At 38.4% G+C, this 19603-nt stretch overlaps 1 protein-coding gene across 2 annotated transcripts in view; it reads left to right on the plus strand.

Annotated features, from left to right (window-relative positions):
* Window positions 1-19603, plus strand: part of Zwilch (zwilch kinetochore protein) — a 66797-nt gene that overhangs the window by 8760 nt on the left and 38434 nt on the right. The window contains exons 3-4 of one of the 2 annotated variants that reach the window (XM_083136492.1): window positions 15387-15459; window positions 17660-17801. In XM_083136492.1, coding sequence (XP_082992618.1) covers window positions 15387-15459; window positions 17660-17801 — 215 coding nt within the window. The remainder of the gene's footprint in view (window positions 1-15386; window positions 15460-17659; window positions 17802-19603) is intronic. The other variant, XM_083136493.1, reaches the window with a different exon arrangement.

Genomic DNA, 19603 nt, shown 5'->3' on the forward strand with positions numbered 1-19603 from the left:
AGACTGTGTACAACATCGCATACGAGTCAGAGGAAGGTTCTGCAAAGCCGGCGAGTATAACGTGGGTTAGGAAATTGATGACCTGACTCTATTTCTTGTATTTATTAAAAATGTAACCCATCAATGTGCTGAAAGTGGAAATCCCTAACTGGGGATTGGAGTTAGGTGGGTGAATGCAGGTATGGCTCAACATGGAGACAGTGGCGTAGCAACATATCGCGAGGAGTAAGATACACGATATTATAGAACAACAAATCCGGAAAGAAAATGAGGTTTGATAAAAGTGGGGGAAGGAACAGTGAAGGATATAGAAAGAGATTAGACAATGTCAAAAAATGGGCCAAAAAGAACGACATATTTATAATAAGATCGAATAAAAAAAATAGGATGGTCGTCATAAATAAGGAAGACTATAGGAGTAAACTAGAAGAGTGTTTTATAGGCACTGACTACATAGAGATAGGCAAAGACCCCACTAATAAAATTAGGAGGGATACAAAAAGAGAGATTGAAATTAGCATAACATTAAGTAGGAGCGAGAAGAAAAGGCTAACTGAAAATTGCAAGAAAGAAACTATCCCTGTGGCATTCGGCATTCCTAAAATGCATAAAGAAGACATCCCTCTTAGGCCAATTATACCCACGTATTCCCACCCAGGTTACGGGATAGCTAAGATTTTGGTAGGAAGAATTAATGAAGTAAGGAAAAGCAGGGCTTTCAGCTTGATGAACGCTTGGGAAGTTAAGGGGGGAAATTGAAAACATTGAAATTGAAGATGACAGAATAGCTAGTTTTGATATAGTCAACCTTTACCCCAGCGTACCGCAAGAAAAAGCCGCTGATTGATTGGTACAGATGTAATAACCGTGTGGAAGTACGTGAGGTGGTTTAACATAAGTACGGGTTACAACTATTTTAACTGCAATGGTAAAATCTTTATGCAAAAGGAAAGTCTAGCAATGGGGAATCCCGTTTCTGGGATAGTTTCAAGTATCTTCATACACTTTATTGAGAATGCAGCTTTAAGTGCATTAAGTAATGGAGTAGTACTGTTGGAGATATGTAGACGACATTTTAGTGACTGGGAAAGAATAGGTGCTGGATAGCCTGTACGCGAACCTAGAAGAACAAGAGACAAGAATTAAGTTCACGAGGGAGGATATGAAAGATAATAGGATTAGCTTCTTAGATATGGAAATCAATAAGACGGGTAGGAAAATTAAAACTGGTGTCTTCCATACGCCCTTAGCGGGAGATAAGTACATAAAGAAGCAATCTGCACACGCTATGAGGACAAAATATAATGTCTTCTTAAATTTCTTCATTCGAGCCTTAAGATTATGTAATTGTAAGACGATGCTGGAAAAAGAAATGACTTGGATTTTTGGAATTGGTAGAAAGAATGGGCATAACAATGAAGAAATGCGGAAGAATTTGAGTAGGGGGGGAGAGATATGCTCCAAGGACGATAATAAAAATAGTAAAAACAAGGGAGAGAAGAAAGTGGAGGAAAATATAAATGAGAAAATAGGGGAATGTAAGTATGTGGCTAGCCCGTATTTTAGGGGAGTATCAGAAAAAGTGGAAGGAGTAACAAAAGCGTATAGAATTAAGTGTGGGATGAAAGCCCCTAAATGTTTAGAGAAACATTTTATGAGTTAGAAAAGAGAAGGAATGAGAAAGGGTGATAATGTAGAGGGAAAAAAGGGCATATACAAAATCAAATGTCAATGTAAGAAAGAATATGTAGGGCAAACTGGTAGGAGTATGGTGGTCTGACGGAATGATCACGATAAGGATATTAAAGATGGAAACCCTGTACTGGATTATCCGAGCATGTATTGGAAGAGGAACATGAGAGAGTCACACGGGAAGTTATACGTGAGGACAGTGGCATGCCCGGGGGGGGGGGGGGGGGGGGGTTGGTGGGGGTTAAAAAAAAACCATTGGTTTCGTCATTTAAAAAAATTCAAAGCAAAAGTGAAATAAATTTTATTTAATAAATATGTTTGAGTACCAAATTGCCAATATTGTAAAATGTTTACATTTGGCAATGAGAAATGTATTTGCTTTTTCAATTACTTTTGATAATATTGGAGTTGAGTAACAGCAATGCACAGGCATTCATTCATTCCTTAGTCACTGAAAAGGAAGGAGAATTTCCTTCTCAGTATGGTGAAGAAGAGAGCCGTAACCCTTGGAATGCGAACTGAAGGAATCCCTCCTCCCCTTTCTTTCACCCAGGATGACCCTCTTAGGAGAATGACCCTCCCTTTCCTGTTAGGACAGTGCTGCTAACTTCCCTTTACTTTCTTTTCCCTTCTTATACCATTTATGCCAGCAGAGCAAAGTACTGTGAGATTTGAATCACTACAATTAGTAGGCAAAGTAAGTCAAAGTCTTATCTCGCACCTGGATGCATATTTATTTCAAAATATCAATAATTATAATAATAATAATAATTGTTGCAGGCAGTAGCGAAGCATGGTTTTACGAAGTAGGCAAGCAAAGTTTTGTACAATAGCATGCCGGGAGGAAGGGAGGGGTGAGGGATGTGTTATATAGCCCAACTGGCCCAGTCAGTTTCATAAACAAAATAAAAACAATTAATCTGCCAAAATATTATACGATTTACTCTTGTGCTCTTTACAAATTAGATATTTTTTTTCCTCAACCAATTTCCAGCCTTCAGTTTATTGAATTTTCTTGTAAAATTTGTGAAAGATGTCACTTGAATTTCTGCGTAAATAATTTAGCAGTTGCCAACACTACTGACACTGACACTACTGGTTGCTGTCAACACTGGTGACGTAATTTGAGCTGGACCAAGCTGGATGCATGGTTCAGACATTCCAAACCACAAACACTCGCTCGGTATCTTTGTCCCAAGCCCTGGTGTTCACTGGGGTTGTAGCGAGTTGCAGTCTGCAAGGTAGCAAGTCGAAGTGGTTGTTTTGTGTGTTACGTTTCTGCGTGTGTAATAGATTTTTGACGTGGAACTAAAGATGGATAGAGAAAAGATGAGAAATACATTATTAGATTATTTCCAAAAGAAACAAAAAATGGAAGTTGAAGCTTCACCTTCCACAAATAGAACCTCAGAAAAGGTCGATTGACGTTCAGAGGAATTCCATCCGAATTGCGAGTGAAACATGTGAACTTTCAGACTCTGATATTCAACAAGAAGGCATAACAGAAGATATTGGAAACCCTTGTTGCAAAATTATGTCAAGGAACTGTCGTTCATTATTGGATAGCAGATATATCCATAGGCGGATTTAGAATTGTTTTTCTGGGAGGGCACAGCATGTGCTGCAAGCATACAAACGTGTGTGTGCAGGGGGGGGGGGGTGCCCGCATGTGTGTGTCTGGAAGATGTGTGTAGGATGTCACCCTATATCACCAATAAACTTTCACAGGGCGAGAGAACATGAAGATGAACAAGTTTCCTCATTGATTTAAGGGGCCTCACCGATGGTGGTGTAATCAAAGAGGTCCTGGGTTTGATCCCCTGTGAAGGTGCATTGCACAGTGGTACGTATCCCGATTTAAACTTTAAGTCCAGTCCCGATTAAGGTATCTTTACTTTAAAACCATTTACTTTTTGTTTTGTTCACGAACTCTCGGAAAACTATATTACCTACCCTATAGATCCACCAAGGCATTTGAAACCCTGGCGTCGGAGCAGTGGCACTAGTGTCGCTAGTTAAAGCCACGGGGAAGCCTGTGGTTCACTTATTTTCCGAGGTCCCAGAAAGCTTGGTGCTAATATATATGTATGCAACCACATTATTAAATCACGGTTGCCATGGACAGTTTTATTATTTTGTAGGAAGGGGATAAAATTTGTATTACGACATGGGATAGACTAGGTAGGCATTCTATGAACTGTAAATATTCCTTATAAATCTTCTGAATATTTCTCTTGTACCGTATCAATCTCCTCTAAATTGAGATTTATAGCTAGCCTGAACCCTTGTCATGCAGCTCATTCACTTTTCCATAAATGCACAAACTATGCTTATCAACGGTGCAATTTTACATGGTTTAAGTGAATATGCTGCATGACAAAATCGTGTTTCGCCAGTGTCTACAATTTTGTAGACCGTTTCATACTTAGTTTCTTGAAAGAAACGTTGAAATGAAAATCTGTGTGCAACCAGTTGTGCAACTTTTGCACGGGAGTGTACCATGTGAAAATATTTAAAAGTCGTTTATTCATCATTAAGTACACCGAACAATACTAATCAACAGTGCTTTTAACACATGCCCTTGTCAGTCGTTTTCTTACCAGCTTTAAAGAAAACATCGAAGCAAAATTGCTAAGTCCATCAACCTCCAAAGGGAAGTCTCACAGTAACTCAACGGCATGTTTCCCCCAAGTGTACATGTGTGCTTCATGGATTCCAAATATTAATTCATACTTACATCCGTAATTCCAATAGTGCCGAGGGTCATAACAATCCACTGAACTATCGTGACACAACTCCAAACACTTCCAGTGAATGTGTGTCCATCGCAATATAAAACAAGAAGAACCAAAGTGGAAATATATTTATTATACACACACACAAACACTACGTTGTGTATCCACGAATTTACGGTACTTTTTAACTGAAGTGAAAATATGTGTCGTATGAGTCCACTTGTGTTGACTACTAACGCACACGTGTGTTCACGCCCCCTTTTGGCAACCTCAGGTCATAAGCAGCCATTATTGTTGCTTGGCCACACCTTTAACATGTTATGTCAGTGATCATCACATGTCAATCTTCCGCAGCCATTACAAAATTGACGGTACGCTCATTCAATGCATGATTATGTGAGCGAGTATCAAAGTGCAAGTTAAGCACTGTGCTATTATTTTTTTTACTAAGCAAAGATGCGAGCTTGTTATTTGTTTTTCTTACGGCTAGTTACACCAGACAGTACATTTATGCCTATGGCCAGTTCTCACGTCTGAAGTATCGCCAAGTATTTACACAATTACTATTCTGTTATCATTATTTTTTTCTTTTCGGTTTTGGCGGGAAAATATGGTTTTATTTCATTTTTTATTTTTTCTATGTTTTTAATAAAAACTTCGATTTATAAGGATAGATCAACATGGATACCTTAAATATAAATTTCAATTCTGGAAATTTTTTCCACAGGGGTTAATCGTATCAATCTCCTCTAAATTGAGATTTATAGCTAGCCTGAATTCATAACCCCTGTCGCCAGCCGTTGCTCTCTCAGGCATTCAAAGAATGTCACATCAGTAATTTACAAATCCTTCCTGGTCTATTGGAGTTAAGGTGCTGATCAGTTGGTATTTCAGGCCAACGACCAGGGAAGGAGGAAAGAGAACAAAACAGAGAGCAACGTGTGGTGTGGGGTCTTTTGCCTGGAATCGCCGAACAAGAAGGAACTGAGGAGATTGAGCGATCGAACACGTTTCGATATGAACAGCTATCAGCGGGGAATTGTATCATCAGAGACAGACAGGTATTGTTACTTCCAACCATGTTGATCTAGACTTGAAGGTATAAATCCAAAAGCTTGTGTTTTGCCATTTCCAAGTGTGTAGTTAGTACCTCTCGCCCATTACCATTAGGCTTACCTTGAAGGGCGAGTGCTTAAATGAGGATGAATGATTAAGCGAGCTACATAACCCCCCCCCCCCCCACCAATGGTTAAGGTTCTTGGTTCGATCCCACGTACTCAGAGTACGTTACGGTACAAACGCAACAAACACAATAAGTAATATGTGTGTGCAGTAATAAATTCATTTTCTGAAAGCACCTTTTCTGGCATCAGTGGTCGAAGTAGGGGATGCTGCCTCCAGTTAAGAAAGTTTCACAAAGCATAATACCCCCAGTTAGAATAATTTGCATATTGAGCATCCTCCACCTACTGTATTGTCTCCATGTTGATCCATACAAGGATGTAACCCCTCGTATCACCAAAGTCGATCAAATATCCCCTCCCTTTTTGGCTAGGAATTTCCATTTCGAGCACTGTCTGGCAAGATTTTGTCGGGCTCAGTGACAGATCCTGCAGTGGGGTGCTGGGCTTCGGAGGGGGGGGGAGTTGCCCCTTCAACAGTTGGTTTCCCAGTTCCATAACGTTAACAACATACAAAATTCCTTTCCTTAGACCTAATATGAAAATGAATATGACACTGTAGTAGAAATTGTTAATTACTGAAGGGGTTCGTATTTGTTTGGCGACTGTCAAACAAATGTTTTGACCAATAATATAATAATACAATGCCAGAAATGTACACAATATTTAGCAAAATCATCTCCACAACAAGTACAATGTTGATTGAATTGAAGCTCGGAGGGTATGGAATTTTGCGAATTATTTCTTGTATTGAGAGATTGGCTGTTAAATAAAAATGGATCCAAATAACAAAAATTATTGAATATTAAATAAAAAAGAGCCACTTTATGCACAGTAAGACTAATCGGGACTGGACCTAAAGTTTAAAGTGAGATCCGAACCACTATGAGCCTCCACTGGGTATCGAACCAGGGACACCTTGATTACAAAGCGACGACGCTCCCACTGAAATGAAACTGTGGTATCGTCATCTTGCAGCAATGCAAACACGTCCAGTAAATGTTCTTGAAACAATTTATATATGCAGTGAAGTAATATTTCCCTGGGTAAACACACGTTTTCGCATATTATGTACAATCCCGGTAACAACATCAAATGAGAAATCATTCTCAATTTTGAGGCGGTTAAAGACCTATCTTCGAAATACCATTTGCGAAAAAAAAGATTAAATGGGTTAGCTGCTCTGAACATTCACCGGGATATATTGTAAGAACTCGCACAGAAACCTCGATGCCTAAATTAAGGATTTAAATTATTCAACTGTGGTACCTTATTTATTACTGTCTTTAAGACATCAAGTAGTCTTAATCTCTTTAATGTTGTTACAATGTTGAGTGTACATATTTTTTGTTTGAAAATTATATTTGAGCAATTAAATATAAAATATTAATTGAAAATATTCAAGCAGGTGCTTTTATATGATGCTTTTCTTCTTATCACAAGTGTGACTTAAAAAATGAAAACATGAAGCATCCATAGTGAATACATTGATTGCGTTCATTGGGGTAAAACCAAAGTATATTAATTATCAAATTTATTACAAGATATTTGACCTGTGAACTGGAAAATGTGTTGGATTCATAACCCCCCCTTTACGAAAATCCTGGGCACCGCCTGCGTGAGGAAAACAAATTATTAAGTAGGAATGTTTATGAGGCCTCATTTATATGTAAAAATAGAGACAACAAGCTGAATAGATAAGATGGGAATATCGATGAAATATGGCTAGGAATGTTGAAAAAATGGGAAAAACGTGAATATAAGGAAATAGGATTCAAGGTTAACCCAGACATTGAACGGGAGGCAAGCATCATACGAGACTTCTCGTTTGAAATGTCGTAATGGAAGGGGAAGTTAGGGGAAGGAGGAAAATTGACTCACTCGTAACCTCGAGCATTTGAGTACATACCAGTTCCAGTCAACATGTGAATTGTGATCGGATAGTAACACGGGTCGTAACAGTTTTTATATGAGTTTTAAGGAATTTTAAAATGTGGGAATAGTCCTGTTTAAGTCATTTGTTATCCTAGCATTCACGTAAAAACCTATATCCTTTCTAAATGATGAAGCTTTGTGGATTTCCGTAAAGCCGACTTCTTGACCTGAAGAAGGGGGCAGTTGCCACCGAAACGTTGTTTTTGACAAGTATATACTTACTCACTGTACACAAGTAAATAACAAATTTTGATTTTTGTATACAGAGGTATATTCTTGTAACACACTGCTGGAGTTTTCTATAACCAAAGCAGTAGTAATAGTACATTACTAAAGATGTTCTTCAAGCACTAAGACATAACTGAAATATCCATAAATATCCTATTTTTTTAAAAAAAAATCAGAAATGCAAACTAGTAATCTTTAAATATAACATAATATTTTTTAATGAGTTTTTCTTTGTTTCCTCATTTCAAAATTTGAAGGAGGATTTTTTTTCATTGATTGATTGAGTTGGTATTTTAAGTCCACTTTATGCACAGAAAGGCTAATCGGCACTGGACCTACAGTTTAAAGTGGAATCCGAACCACTATGTCCCTCTACCGGGTACCGGGTATCGAACCTGGGGCCCAAATTTGAAGGAAGAAAATATCAATGGACCCACACAAATTGTCGGTGTTTGGTAAAGCGGGGGTAAGAGGGGCCATTAAACCACAGTCCTGCCTAGGGCACCACAATATCTAGCTACGAGGCTGGCTCCTCAACACAATCGGTTTTAGTATAAGAAATCTTGTGGGTTTTTTTCCAAGAAAAGATCAAATACATGAAAATGTCGAAGTAAGTTATCGTTAATTTTTGCATATATGTTTCACATGAGATAAACGAAAATATTTTTCTTTAACTTTTTTTCAGGCCCCCTTACGCCACTGACTTGACGCATTCATTCAAATTATAATGTTAAACTAATATTTAAAGCCAGCTAAAAACAGAATGTTCTCATTTTATCATTTTTCGTATCAACCCCATGGATGCGAGACCCCTTCAAGCGGGAAGACCCGGACGGTCGCCCACTTCGCCCACACCTTGCTACGCCACTGCATGGAGACACTGCAGTAGGTGAGGGGTTGCTTTTAGAAAATTTCTTAACTGGATAGATAGCATCCCCCCTTGCCCTCAGTTCAAGCACTGCCTTTAGTATTTAATGAGTCTTTGAATCAGTGGTGGATTCTCCCATGTTAGCTGGTTTACCATTTGTCAACTGACTTTCTTCATACATGTAGAAATTGCCTAAAATTTTGCAGTTGTGGGACTTCTGTCTTTGTTTAACTTCCATGCCTGCATTGTTGTTTTATTTATATTATATCTAATTAACATATAATAAATATGTACAGTAAATAAGAATTGTTGTGGTAAACCAGGTCAAATTTTCAGAATATTTTGTGTGATTTTAAAGTGAAACTTGATGTAATTTATGTTACTCAGAGAGAGCACATCTTTACAAAAAGATTACTGTTTTGCTTAAAAGTGACTCACAAATATACAGGGTTGTGCATATTATATCTACCAATTTGAGTTGGCAACCATGCCAGAATGCACGTGTGTATGTGTGGCATATATACACCCGTGGAGAGTTGGGCAATTAGTATACCATGGAGCGTTGACTGGTACAGATGCAGATTGCGGTGGTGTAAGCCTTCATCCAAACAGGCACTGCACCCTGCGGAACAATGAAGATCGCCATGCACATGCACATCGCTGTGAAATACACGTTAATCCATTGGACATTTTGAGAAGCGCATCATGAAAGCCTTCCCGCATTGCCTCGAACAGTGCATCCAAGCAGAAGGAGTACATTTAGAGGATGTTATTTTCAAGGTGCACTGATGTCCGTATTGTCCATATTATACACTATATTAAATGTTTGTCTGTGTATTTTTATTCATAACCATATAGAGTTACTACAAGCAGTCATGGTCTTTCCGTTGTCATTTGAAGTTGGTAGATACAATATGAACTGCCCTGTATTTACGAGAGTATCAAAGGCAAATATGTGCATATAGATATATCAAGATGATTTTCTCAAATCTCTCGGGAGTTGTCCAGAGCAACATTTTAACCTGCATGCTCAGGAACACAGTAATACCAAAATGAAATGTGTCGCAAAAGTAACACAATCCCATTTTTTTAAATGTTGGATTTGTCAGTTGAAAAACATTTTTGTGTATCTAGGTCTATGCAGGAAGGGGAGGTAGGAGGCGAAGTGAAGCAGGCACAGGTACAACGAGCATAACTTAATAAAGAGAACATATGATTTTGAGCTGGCATCAGTGGCAGAGTGGTTAGCACAGCATGCTTCGATGCCAGGGGTCTTGGGTTTGAATCACAGCCTGGGCATGTGTGTTCTGTGTGAGTGTCGCTTCATCATATCATCACTTATCCTCATCTTCGCGATGATCAAAAGTGGCAGAAAAGAACAGGCATATAACAGGAGGATGCCAACATTGGAAACTATGCTTTGTGGCACTACTGTCTACATTGTATTATAAAAATTAGAGCATTATGTAAAATCTACTCGTGCACAAACTTGCAATCCCAGCCTTCCTTCTCTTGGGTGATACGGGATTTGGTGACAGCACCAGTTTTTAACCTCTGTATTAGAGTACTGCATTGGACCATTTTCACTCACTCAAACTCGATCGGATCTACCACGCTCGAGCGTCATCCGCTCGAATATATAGAACTAGCTGATTGCCCGGTGTTGCCCAGGTTTTTATTTATCCCAAACTTCTATTAAAGTTGTCCGTGGGAGAAACATGGTGATCTTAAATCCACTCCGCAGTACTTAATAGACTGGCCTGTGACTTGTTGATCGTGATCGAGAAAGCAAGTGTGTCATTTTTGACATTTTATTTTTCACCCCCTCTCACCCCCCATGCCGATAGGTGATGAACTTGGAGTTGAACGGCATTTGTAGTGTCACTATTGATCTTAGCAACCCCGAAAACTATGGATTCCACACTAATATCGGTCGTTTTTGATTATTTTTACATTTCACCCCTTCTCACCCCCAACCCCTAGGGGTGCCAGGGGTGTCTTACCCCCACAGTATTTCTTTCCAGATTGCAAGTCATATGTGTACCAAGTTTGGTTGAAATTGCTCCAGGCGTTCGAGAGTTATGCCGGAACAAACATACATACATCCATTTTTATACATACACTATCTGGCCATTCGTCACCGGACACCTGGAACGAGTACTTTAATCCGGTTTCAGGCGTCCGTCAGTATCGTGTGGGGCCACCTTTCGCAGCAAGTACAGCCGCAACCCTCTGAGGAAGACTGTCCACCAAATTGCGATAGGTTTCGACGGGAATCCTGCTCCATTCCTCTTGCAAAGCGGCGAACAACTCTTTAGTGTTTTTTGGGCCTTGTGGCCTGGCTCTCAACCGGCGCTCCAACTCGTCCCAAAGATGGTCAATCGGGTTGAAATCAAGACTTTGGGTGGGCCAATCAAGTTTTTGCACACCCATATCCTCGAACCACGTGTTGATCACACCTGCCGTATGACATGGAGCATTGTCGTGCTGAAACAGATAAGGACCACTACCGAATTGTGCCCACAATGTCGGTAGTGCAGAATTGTCCAGGAACGTTAGGTATGCATCTGCATTCATGTTTCCACGCACTAACACAAGGCGACCAAGACCATACCAGTAGAAGCACGACCACATCATGATGCTTCCACATGCCTTTGGTTGGGTGTCCGGTGACGAATGGCCAGATAGTGTATACTGGGTGATTTTTTTAACCTGAATCATTTGAATATCTTGAAAAAAAATCATCCTACAAAAAAATGTTCCAAATAAAAAGTTGATAGTTTGGAGGGGGAAGTTTAGTGGTGCAACAAAAGAACACGCCCTCCCCCTCTTGTAGGTGGGGCGGGGGGCAACTTTGAAATTTCAAATAGAAACCCCTATTTTTTATTACAGATTCGGATTTTACGGGAAAAAATACATAAGTTGTGTACATTCATTCGAAGCGCGGATCAATAAATGTATTGAAGTTGAAGGTCACCATTTTGAACACTTAATGTAATTGAGAAGTGAATGTAGTTTACTAACCATCGAGATATCTAGAGCTAAGAATTGTTGAGTAATTTTGTATTTTCAAAATAAATTTATTTGTTTTACAACAATTTCAAGTCCTGGAACAAAAATGTTTTATTTTTTTAATTTAAATGAATTGCGAAATGAAATACATTGGTTTTAAAGTGTAAACATTCAAGAAATGAAAATTTGTCGATTATAGCGCCATCTATCACGAATCGAAAAAAATGTTTCAGACAAAACTTATGTATTTTTTCCCATAAAATCCGAATCTGTAATAAAAAATAGGGGTTTCTATTTGAAATTTCAAAGTTGCCCCCTGCCCCACCTACAAGAGGGGGAGGGGGTGTTCTTTTGTTGCACCACTAAACTTCCCCCTCCAAACTATCAACTTTTTATTTGGAACATTTTTTTGTAGGATGATTTTTTTTCAAGATATTCAAATGATTCAGGTTAAAAAAATCACCCAGTAGATATCAAATATCATTTCAATGTGACAATAATCGTACAAATATATGTATAAAATTCATGCTGGTAGTTTCAGCCCATAATCATCTATTCATTTTCATATGTTGCTATGTATTTGTAAGGTAGACTAAATTATATTTTTACATGTGTTCACTTTAGTTTAAATTTTACTGCGTCTTTCACTTCATGAAGCATATTTGAAGTCCCACTACCACAGACAAATTACAGTTGTACGTGATCTACTGGCCTTCGACCAGATACCGATCGTTTGCCTGTTCAAGCATTTTTCGAGCGAGCAAAGAAACTGTCGATTCCGTAAGCCATCTAGCAGCATCCATGTGAACTATTAGACGATCGAGCTAAGAAGCCTTGATGCAGCATTCTATTCTGTATCTTCTAAAGTATGCATCACAGATTTAAGGAAGACTGACAGTTTCGTACCATGTGTGTATTTCTTCCAGTATCGTTGGAATGGGAACTGCTACTAAAAATACAAGAAAGTAAGAATTTTTCCTCAAAATACAAGAAAGTAAGAATTTTTCCTCAGAGTACAAGAAATTAAGAATTTTTCCCCAAAATACAAGAGAGTAAGATTTTTTTCCCATATTGCAAGTGGAAGCTGTTTCTCGAGTTGATTAATAAGCTAGGCTCGATGTTTTAAACATATGATAAATACGTATTTGCAGAATCCCATTCATTCCTTGTGGAGAATAAAGAACTGCAACAACTTCACCTTCAAGTTAGGGCTAATCAAATGGGAGTTTTTGACTTTGAGAGGACAATTAAAATCTTCAGCATGTCCTCTTTCCATTTATGTGTTTTACTATGCCATCGGAAGTTTGATACTCTCAAGAGAACAAGTAAAATAGTACTCCCATAAGCTTAATGTTAAGTTTCATCCAGTGCTACCATCCAGACCTATCTTTCTCCAGTTCGCCATGGGAAAAGGTTTGTTGGCAGGAACAGCTTAGGGCCTTTGAACTGAATCAGTTCCTCATTGCTTTAAATTTATGGTGTCATTAATTTTTGTTTCAAATGTACAAGGGCAAATCGAAAAGTCTTTGCGCATTTTTTTTTAGCTTGTTATAAGTGTTACACCAGCAATACAATATGCTTTTCTTGGAATGGCCCTATTGTAACTTCCGATTTCTTCCACGACACGGCACTGTTAACAGTTTTCAAAGATGGCCGGAGTGCTCAGGAAGTCAACGCCGTATGAGCAGCGAAGTGTTATTTGTTTTTTATGATGCAGAGGACAAACAGCCACAGATATCCACAGGGAAATGGAGCCAGTGTATGGGCAGCAGCCACTAGGAAAAAGTGTCAATGTCAGGGTATTCGTGCAGTGAGCAATGTGGTCTTCCTCCATGACAATGCAAAACCACATGTGGCGAAAAAAAACAATCGCCAAACTTCAGTCATGGGGGGTGGGAGATTATGAGTATCCCTCGTACAGCCCAGTTTTAGCCCCCAGTGATAACCATCTTTTTGGTCAATTGAAGATGTTCCTGGCAGGACAGAGGTTCGCGAACGACACCGAAGTGCAGATCGTTATTCGTCGTTGGTTCCGTGATCAGCCGGCCACCTTCTATGCAACGGGCATTGCGAAACTTGCAGTACCGTGGGACAAGTGCCTCAACAGGTGTGGTGATTATGTGGATTGTGTATATCTTGTTTTCTTTTATGGTTTGTAATCTGGCAATAAATAGTTAGGTGCAAAGACTTTTCGATTTGCCCTCGTATATTTGAAATGCACATATAAGTATTCATGTTTGATTTGTAAGAAAAGTGGAACTCTTTATGAAGTGGCAATGCTGTTGGCCCAATGGCTACATGATATTTTTACTATGTTTCTCCTTCACTCTGCTAATACCAAACACACCATAATATCTTATTTGGTATTCAAAATATATGGGCCTAAGACTTATTATAAAAAGAACTGTACAAAATGTCACAAGTTACAAATTTCAGTTTTAAAATCTTTGATTTTGACTTTAATGACTTATATTTTTACATTTGTAGACAAGAAGAATTGCTGTTGCTTGTATGAAAGTAGCATTAATTTATCACTTTAACTTGAAGTTAAAAGAGTGTTTTATCATAACCATAACTTTTTTTGATAATAGATTACAATATAAGTACTTTAAAAAAATACTATACAAATGATTACTTACGGTTCGTGAGTATATGTTTTATAGAATACACAACGTTTCGAGATGCAACTGGGCTCTTCCTCAGGTGCAGTTCTTGGCAATCAAAATTACTTCATGCCTACGTCAATTTACTCAAATTACAAGGAATAAGGTGATGGTGAAAGATCATGGTTAAAAAGGTATTTGTTAAAACTGTCCTTTGTGCACTTAAAAACTCACTTCCTCACATTGCCAAGCTAGAACCTCAAACCTAAAAACGACCATAAAAACATGTCTCCCATTGCACGTTAAAACCCCACCTCGAGCAACGTTTTCTACATGGTAACACTTAAGTGCACAAAGGGCAGTTTTAACAAATACCTTTGTAACCATGATATTTCACTTTCACCTTATTCCTTGTTCTTTTGTGTAAATTGACGCAGGCAAGAAGTAATTTCGATTGCCAAGAACTGCACCTGAGGAAAAGACCAGTTGCCTCACAAAAAGTTGTGTTTTCTATAAAACATATACTCACGAACCGTAAGTAATAATTTATATAGTATTTTTTTTAAGTACTTATATTGTATTGTAACATGTGAGTAAGTTGCACACCCTTTTTTATAAAATGAGTATGATAATAGATTAATACTATTTACTGAAGGTTTTTTTAAAAAGGAGTTTCTAATGTTGATTGATTTTGTTTATTTTATTTTGCTTTGCTGCCACTTTTGGCTAATTGCGAAGATGAGTGATGAAATGATGAAATTTATGAAGGGGCACCCACAAAGAACGCCACATGCTCGAGCTGGGATTTGAACCCAGGAACCCTGGTGTCATAGCATGATTTGGTAACCACTCTTATCACGAAGGTCGGCATTTCTGATCTCATATGCTGTGTAAGAATATATAGAAATTTATTCACGTCTTGTGGGATTCAATTGATAAATTTTGTGATATAAGTGAAAAATTGCCTCTTATCGCAATAGAAATAGTAGACATGCCAGTATATCTATATCTCCCCCCTTTCTCTCCCTCTCCTCCCTCATCCCCTCCACCTTTGGGTTTTCTGTCTATGTACTATATAAACATTTATCAGTTCAATTTCTATAAAAGCATCTTGTTCTTTTTATTTTCTTAGAAAAAATCAACTCATTCTTCAGATGCGATGGACTTCACAGCATTATCCTTGAGCACGCTTAGCCGCAGTCCCGGTAAGATATGAAAATAAAAATTGACAGAATGTTTTCAAAACTCCTTATGCTGGATGACATAATTACTTTCCAAAGGGCAGTACCATTGTTTGTTTCAGTAAGATAGCACAATGTGCTGTCTTTCTACTAGCTTCTGTGGCAAAATGATTAGCAAAAACTGTACTATGAAGCCTAGGGTGATAGATTTGAATCCTGGCTAAGGCATTGTTTGAACCTTCATCTTTTCCATCAATTTACTATTCATTTATTGCAATTCAACTCAATTATGCTTTGGGCTCAGGCTACAGGAAGCTCAGTGGTTCGAGTCACCTGGGGGAACAGTAAGAACTTTTCTCCAGAGATTTCGGCCACTGGATGGGCCAGTGGCCACCTACCATCATGAATAGATTGGGGAACTACGAATGAGTAGCATAGCTCAGTCATGGAAACCTGCAAGAACGACTGGGGGTTCATTGTGCTGACTACATGTCATGCTGGATGATCGCCCACCTCTGGTGAGGCATGTGGGAGTGAGGCTGGCAGTGGGTAGGTAGGCCTTGGCCCTCAATGGTTGTTGCGCCGTGGGTTATTATTATTATTTGTTAGAATGATGATAGAAAGTAATATGTATTATTACATGGGTAAGAATAGAAAAAGTTGTTAGGATCAAGTTAGTTAAGAGGTGAGAATATGATGATAGCTGCTATTTTTGAGTGCTTGAATGCAGATATCGCGACAATGAGGATGAGTGATGATATAATAAAATTGATAAAGGGACACTCATAAAGGACACCCACCCATGCCCAGGTTGGACACCCACCCATGCCTCCAAGAGAATTTAAACGAATTTTCGATTATAATGTGTCATCGGAGGTTCAAAATTAGCATTTGTGTTTTGGTTGACCCAGTTGCCCAAGATCTCCTTAACACATATACATATATTAGTTTCAGAGCATACCTCCATTAGTTCTTGTTGGCCTCCCCTATGTTGCAGTGGTTCCGCCGTTGCCTTGTAATCAAGGGGCCCGGTGGAGGCACATAGTGGTTCAGATCCCACTTTAAACTGTAGGTCCAGACCCGATTAGCCTTAGTGTGCATAAAGTGGACTTAAAACACCAGATCGATCAGTCAAAACCCCATTAGTTGTAATTAGAAGAAAACACTCTCTTTGTTTAGCGGGGCCATTGCATGTGAAAGTGTGAACCCCAATTTTAAAAATGAAATGCAATGCTGTGACTTTATCCTATCTTGTGAGTGAACAATCTGTCTTTTGGATAGAAAATCACCTATTATACATAATTAAGTTAGAAAGTAGAAGGTATTTTATATATTATTCATTAATTTTGTCTTTCTGATTTACTTTTGTTTTGCATTGTGTCCCACTCGTCACATAAAGAAACAATTAATTTCTCCTTTAACCCCTTAAGTGCGGAGGGCGTGTATATATACGCTTTATGTTTGTTTCAACTATATTCAATTTACTGTGGCGTATATAGTCACACAGACGTTTGGTGAGATAGTTCTAGCTGTAGTAGATTTATTCCTTTGTCCATTTCCTACTCCCTGTGCATTTCCTTCTCCCTATGTATTTCCTACTCCCTGTGCATTTCCTTCTTCCCCTGTATTTCCTACTCCCTGTGCATTTCCTTCTCCCTCTGTATTTCCTACTCCCTGTGCATTTCCTTCTCCCTCTGTATTTCCTACCCCCTGTGCATTTCCTTTAATCCCTTAAGTGTGGAATTTTTTTGACGATAAAAGCCTACATTTTCCAGTAGTGACTTGTTCAACAAATTCCACACTTAAGGGGTTACCTGTTCCATTTCCTCCTCAACTCCACTAGAATATTCAAAGCTCAATTACCATGTCTCTTTGTATTAAATAATTTATTTTTCATCATTTGACAATTCACAGAAATTAGAATAAATTTCTTATTAAGTGAAGAGGCAGTGTTTCATCTGTCCCACTCATGACACAAAATTGTGCACTTTCAGCTACAAATCTGGGAAAGTATATTACTGGTACGTAGTTATGTTTAATCAACAGTGTTAAGTTTCATATTTCATTGCACAGAAACTGTAAGAAAAATAGTTGCTTAACAGTAGTTATTTAATATCAAAAATATAATCCGCGTGTCCCACCCGTGACAATGGAATGTCCCAGTGTGATTTGAATTTATTGTTTATTATGTATCAGTTGTGTTGGATGCTGCATCTTCTTTCAGGTGACCTCGATTTGACAGGTTCCCCACTTGAGTGCCCGTTTAGCATGGACAGTGAGGACGACCTAGATGATCTAGAGTCTCATTTCACCAAGTATAGAAAGCATGAGTGGCGATATTTGCCACTTACAACCCAGCAAGCGAGGTACTGTATTTTCTATAATTACAAGGGTCAGTCAAAAAGTTATCAGAATTGTGGTGTAGCACTGCAGCATACAGCATATCCTATATATATTGTGTTTCTTTGCATTATGAGGCACATTAAGAAAGAGAGGGGGCAATTGATTACATGTAACAAGAACCATTCTTATAACTGTATCTTTAGTCAAACTAAAAATAAATGTCTGATGAAGGGAGCGTGTGTTCATATGCGGAACTTTAGGTAAATAAATGTTTTTTCTGTGATAAGATAGAGACCCTCGTTTTTGCCAACATTCTGATCATAGCCTTATATGTCAACACAGCAAATTTTATTTTACATAAAAACACATATTTTCCAGTTTTCAGTATGTAAATACATATTTTGCGAATTTTCATTTTAAATACATTTACTTCAGCTACCTCAAAATCCTCGAAGGAAAAATGTTTATTCTCTGCACCTCTTTCATATCGAGAGTGTCAGGTTTGTTTTGTCTTTGAGCACGCTCGCTGGCAGACTTCTGGCGCCTCCACCTATGATCCTATTGGGGGAAAATATTACCCCCACTGGATCTAACCCTCAAGTGCTAATGTCTAAATGTACAGAAATTTTTGTGAAAAACCAAGGTTTTCAAATTTTGTGCCAAATTGCACGTGTTTTGGAAGGTGAAGTGGAGGAAGAGGAAGCTTTGGAAAACTTCAGCGTTAGTGGCATTTCATGCTTCAAATATGCAAGAATTGTTTCTTGTGACGTGGAGCGATCTTTCTCACAATACAAGATACTTTTTAGAGATAATTGTCACAGATTTACAATGGAGGATTTGGGAGAAACTCTGGTGATCCACTGCATCTCTTCCAAGAAATAGCTCGCTAAGAGGTAAGCATTTAGAAACTGATTTCAGGTGTTTAAAATGCATGTAATATTTTCTTTTTGTTACCAAATGTTTTTTTTATTTTTGTCATATTTTCCTATTTTTAGCACATATTTTCAACATTTATGACGTAAAAAAATAAATATTTGAGTTTTTTAGTACATAAAGTTCCGTTCCCTAGTAATAACCGTAAACTCCAAGAGAAATAAGAAAAAGAAGTGTAACAACATTGTATTAATGGTTACAAACATGTGCATTTATACTTCATTTGTCAAAATAGTCACCATTATTTTCCAAGCACTTTTGGTACTGTGGTACCTTTTTTACATCCTCTACATTGAAGTTTGTCACCTGGGAATTCAGCCAATCCAACGCTGCCATTTTCAACATACGAGTTTATTCAAATTGTTGAGACGCAAGTCACTTTTTTGAGGTGCTAGATGAGGTGATAGTCACTAGGTGCAAGAACTATATGGGGAGTAATCAAAAAGTTCCCATTCGAACTTCTGAATCATATGGAGAGTGAGAGCAACATGGTGGATCTAGCATTGTCATGGATGGGAACAATTCTTGATCTGAACATTTTACTTTGTTGGTTTTGTATGGTACGTCTTCGTTTTGATAGTGTTTCACAATACGGCTTGTGTGCGATTGTTTGCCCCGGCTCCATGAAATCTACCAAAAAGCACATCTTGTTGGTCCCTGAAAACATTTGCCATGGCTTTTCATACAGAAGGAGTTTTACTTACGTGAAATTTAATGGTTAAATTCTATTAATTTCGAAGATCCACTGTCTTCATTCACAAAAGGGTACAGCGTTTGAAGCGGAGATGGTACCTCGTCACTGCATTGTTCGCTCCCGGGCTGCGGTAGTTGCGATTTCTCCCGTTCGGCAGCGCTGGTGCCCGCACCTTGGTTTGCGTCGTCTGTTTCCTGT

The sequence above is a fragment of the Lepisma saccharinum genome, chromosome 15 (assembly GCF_977018435.1).
Source record: "Lepisma saccharinum chromosome 15, izLepSacc3.1, whole genome shotgun sequence".
Classification (NCBI taxonomy): Eukaryota; Metazoa; Arthropoda; class Insecta; order Zygentoma; family Lepismatidae; genus Lepisma; species Lepisma saccharinum.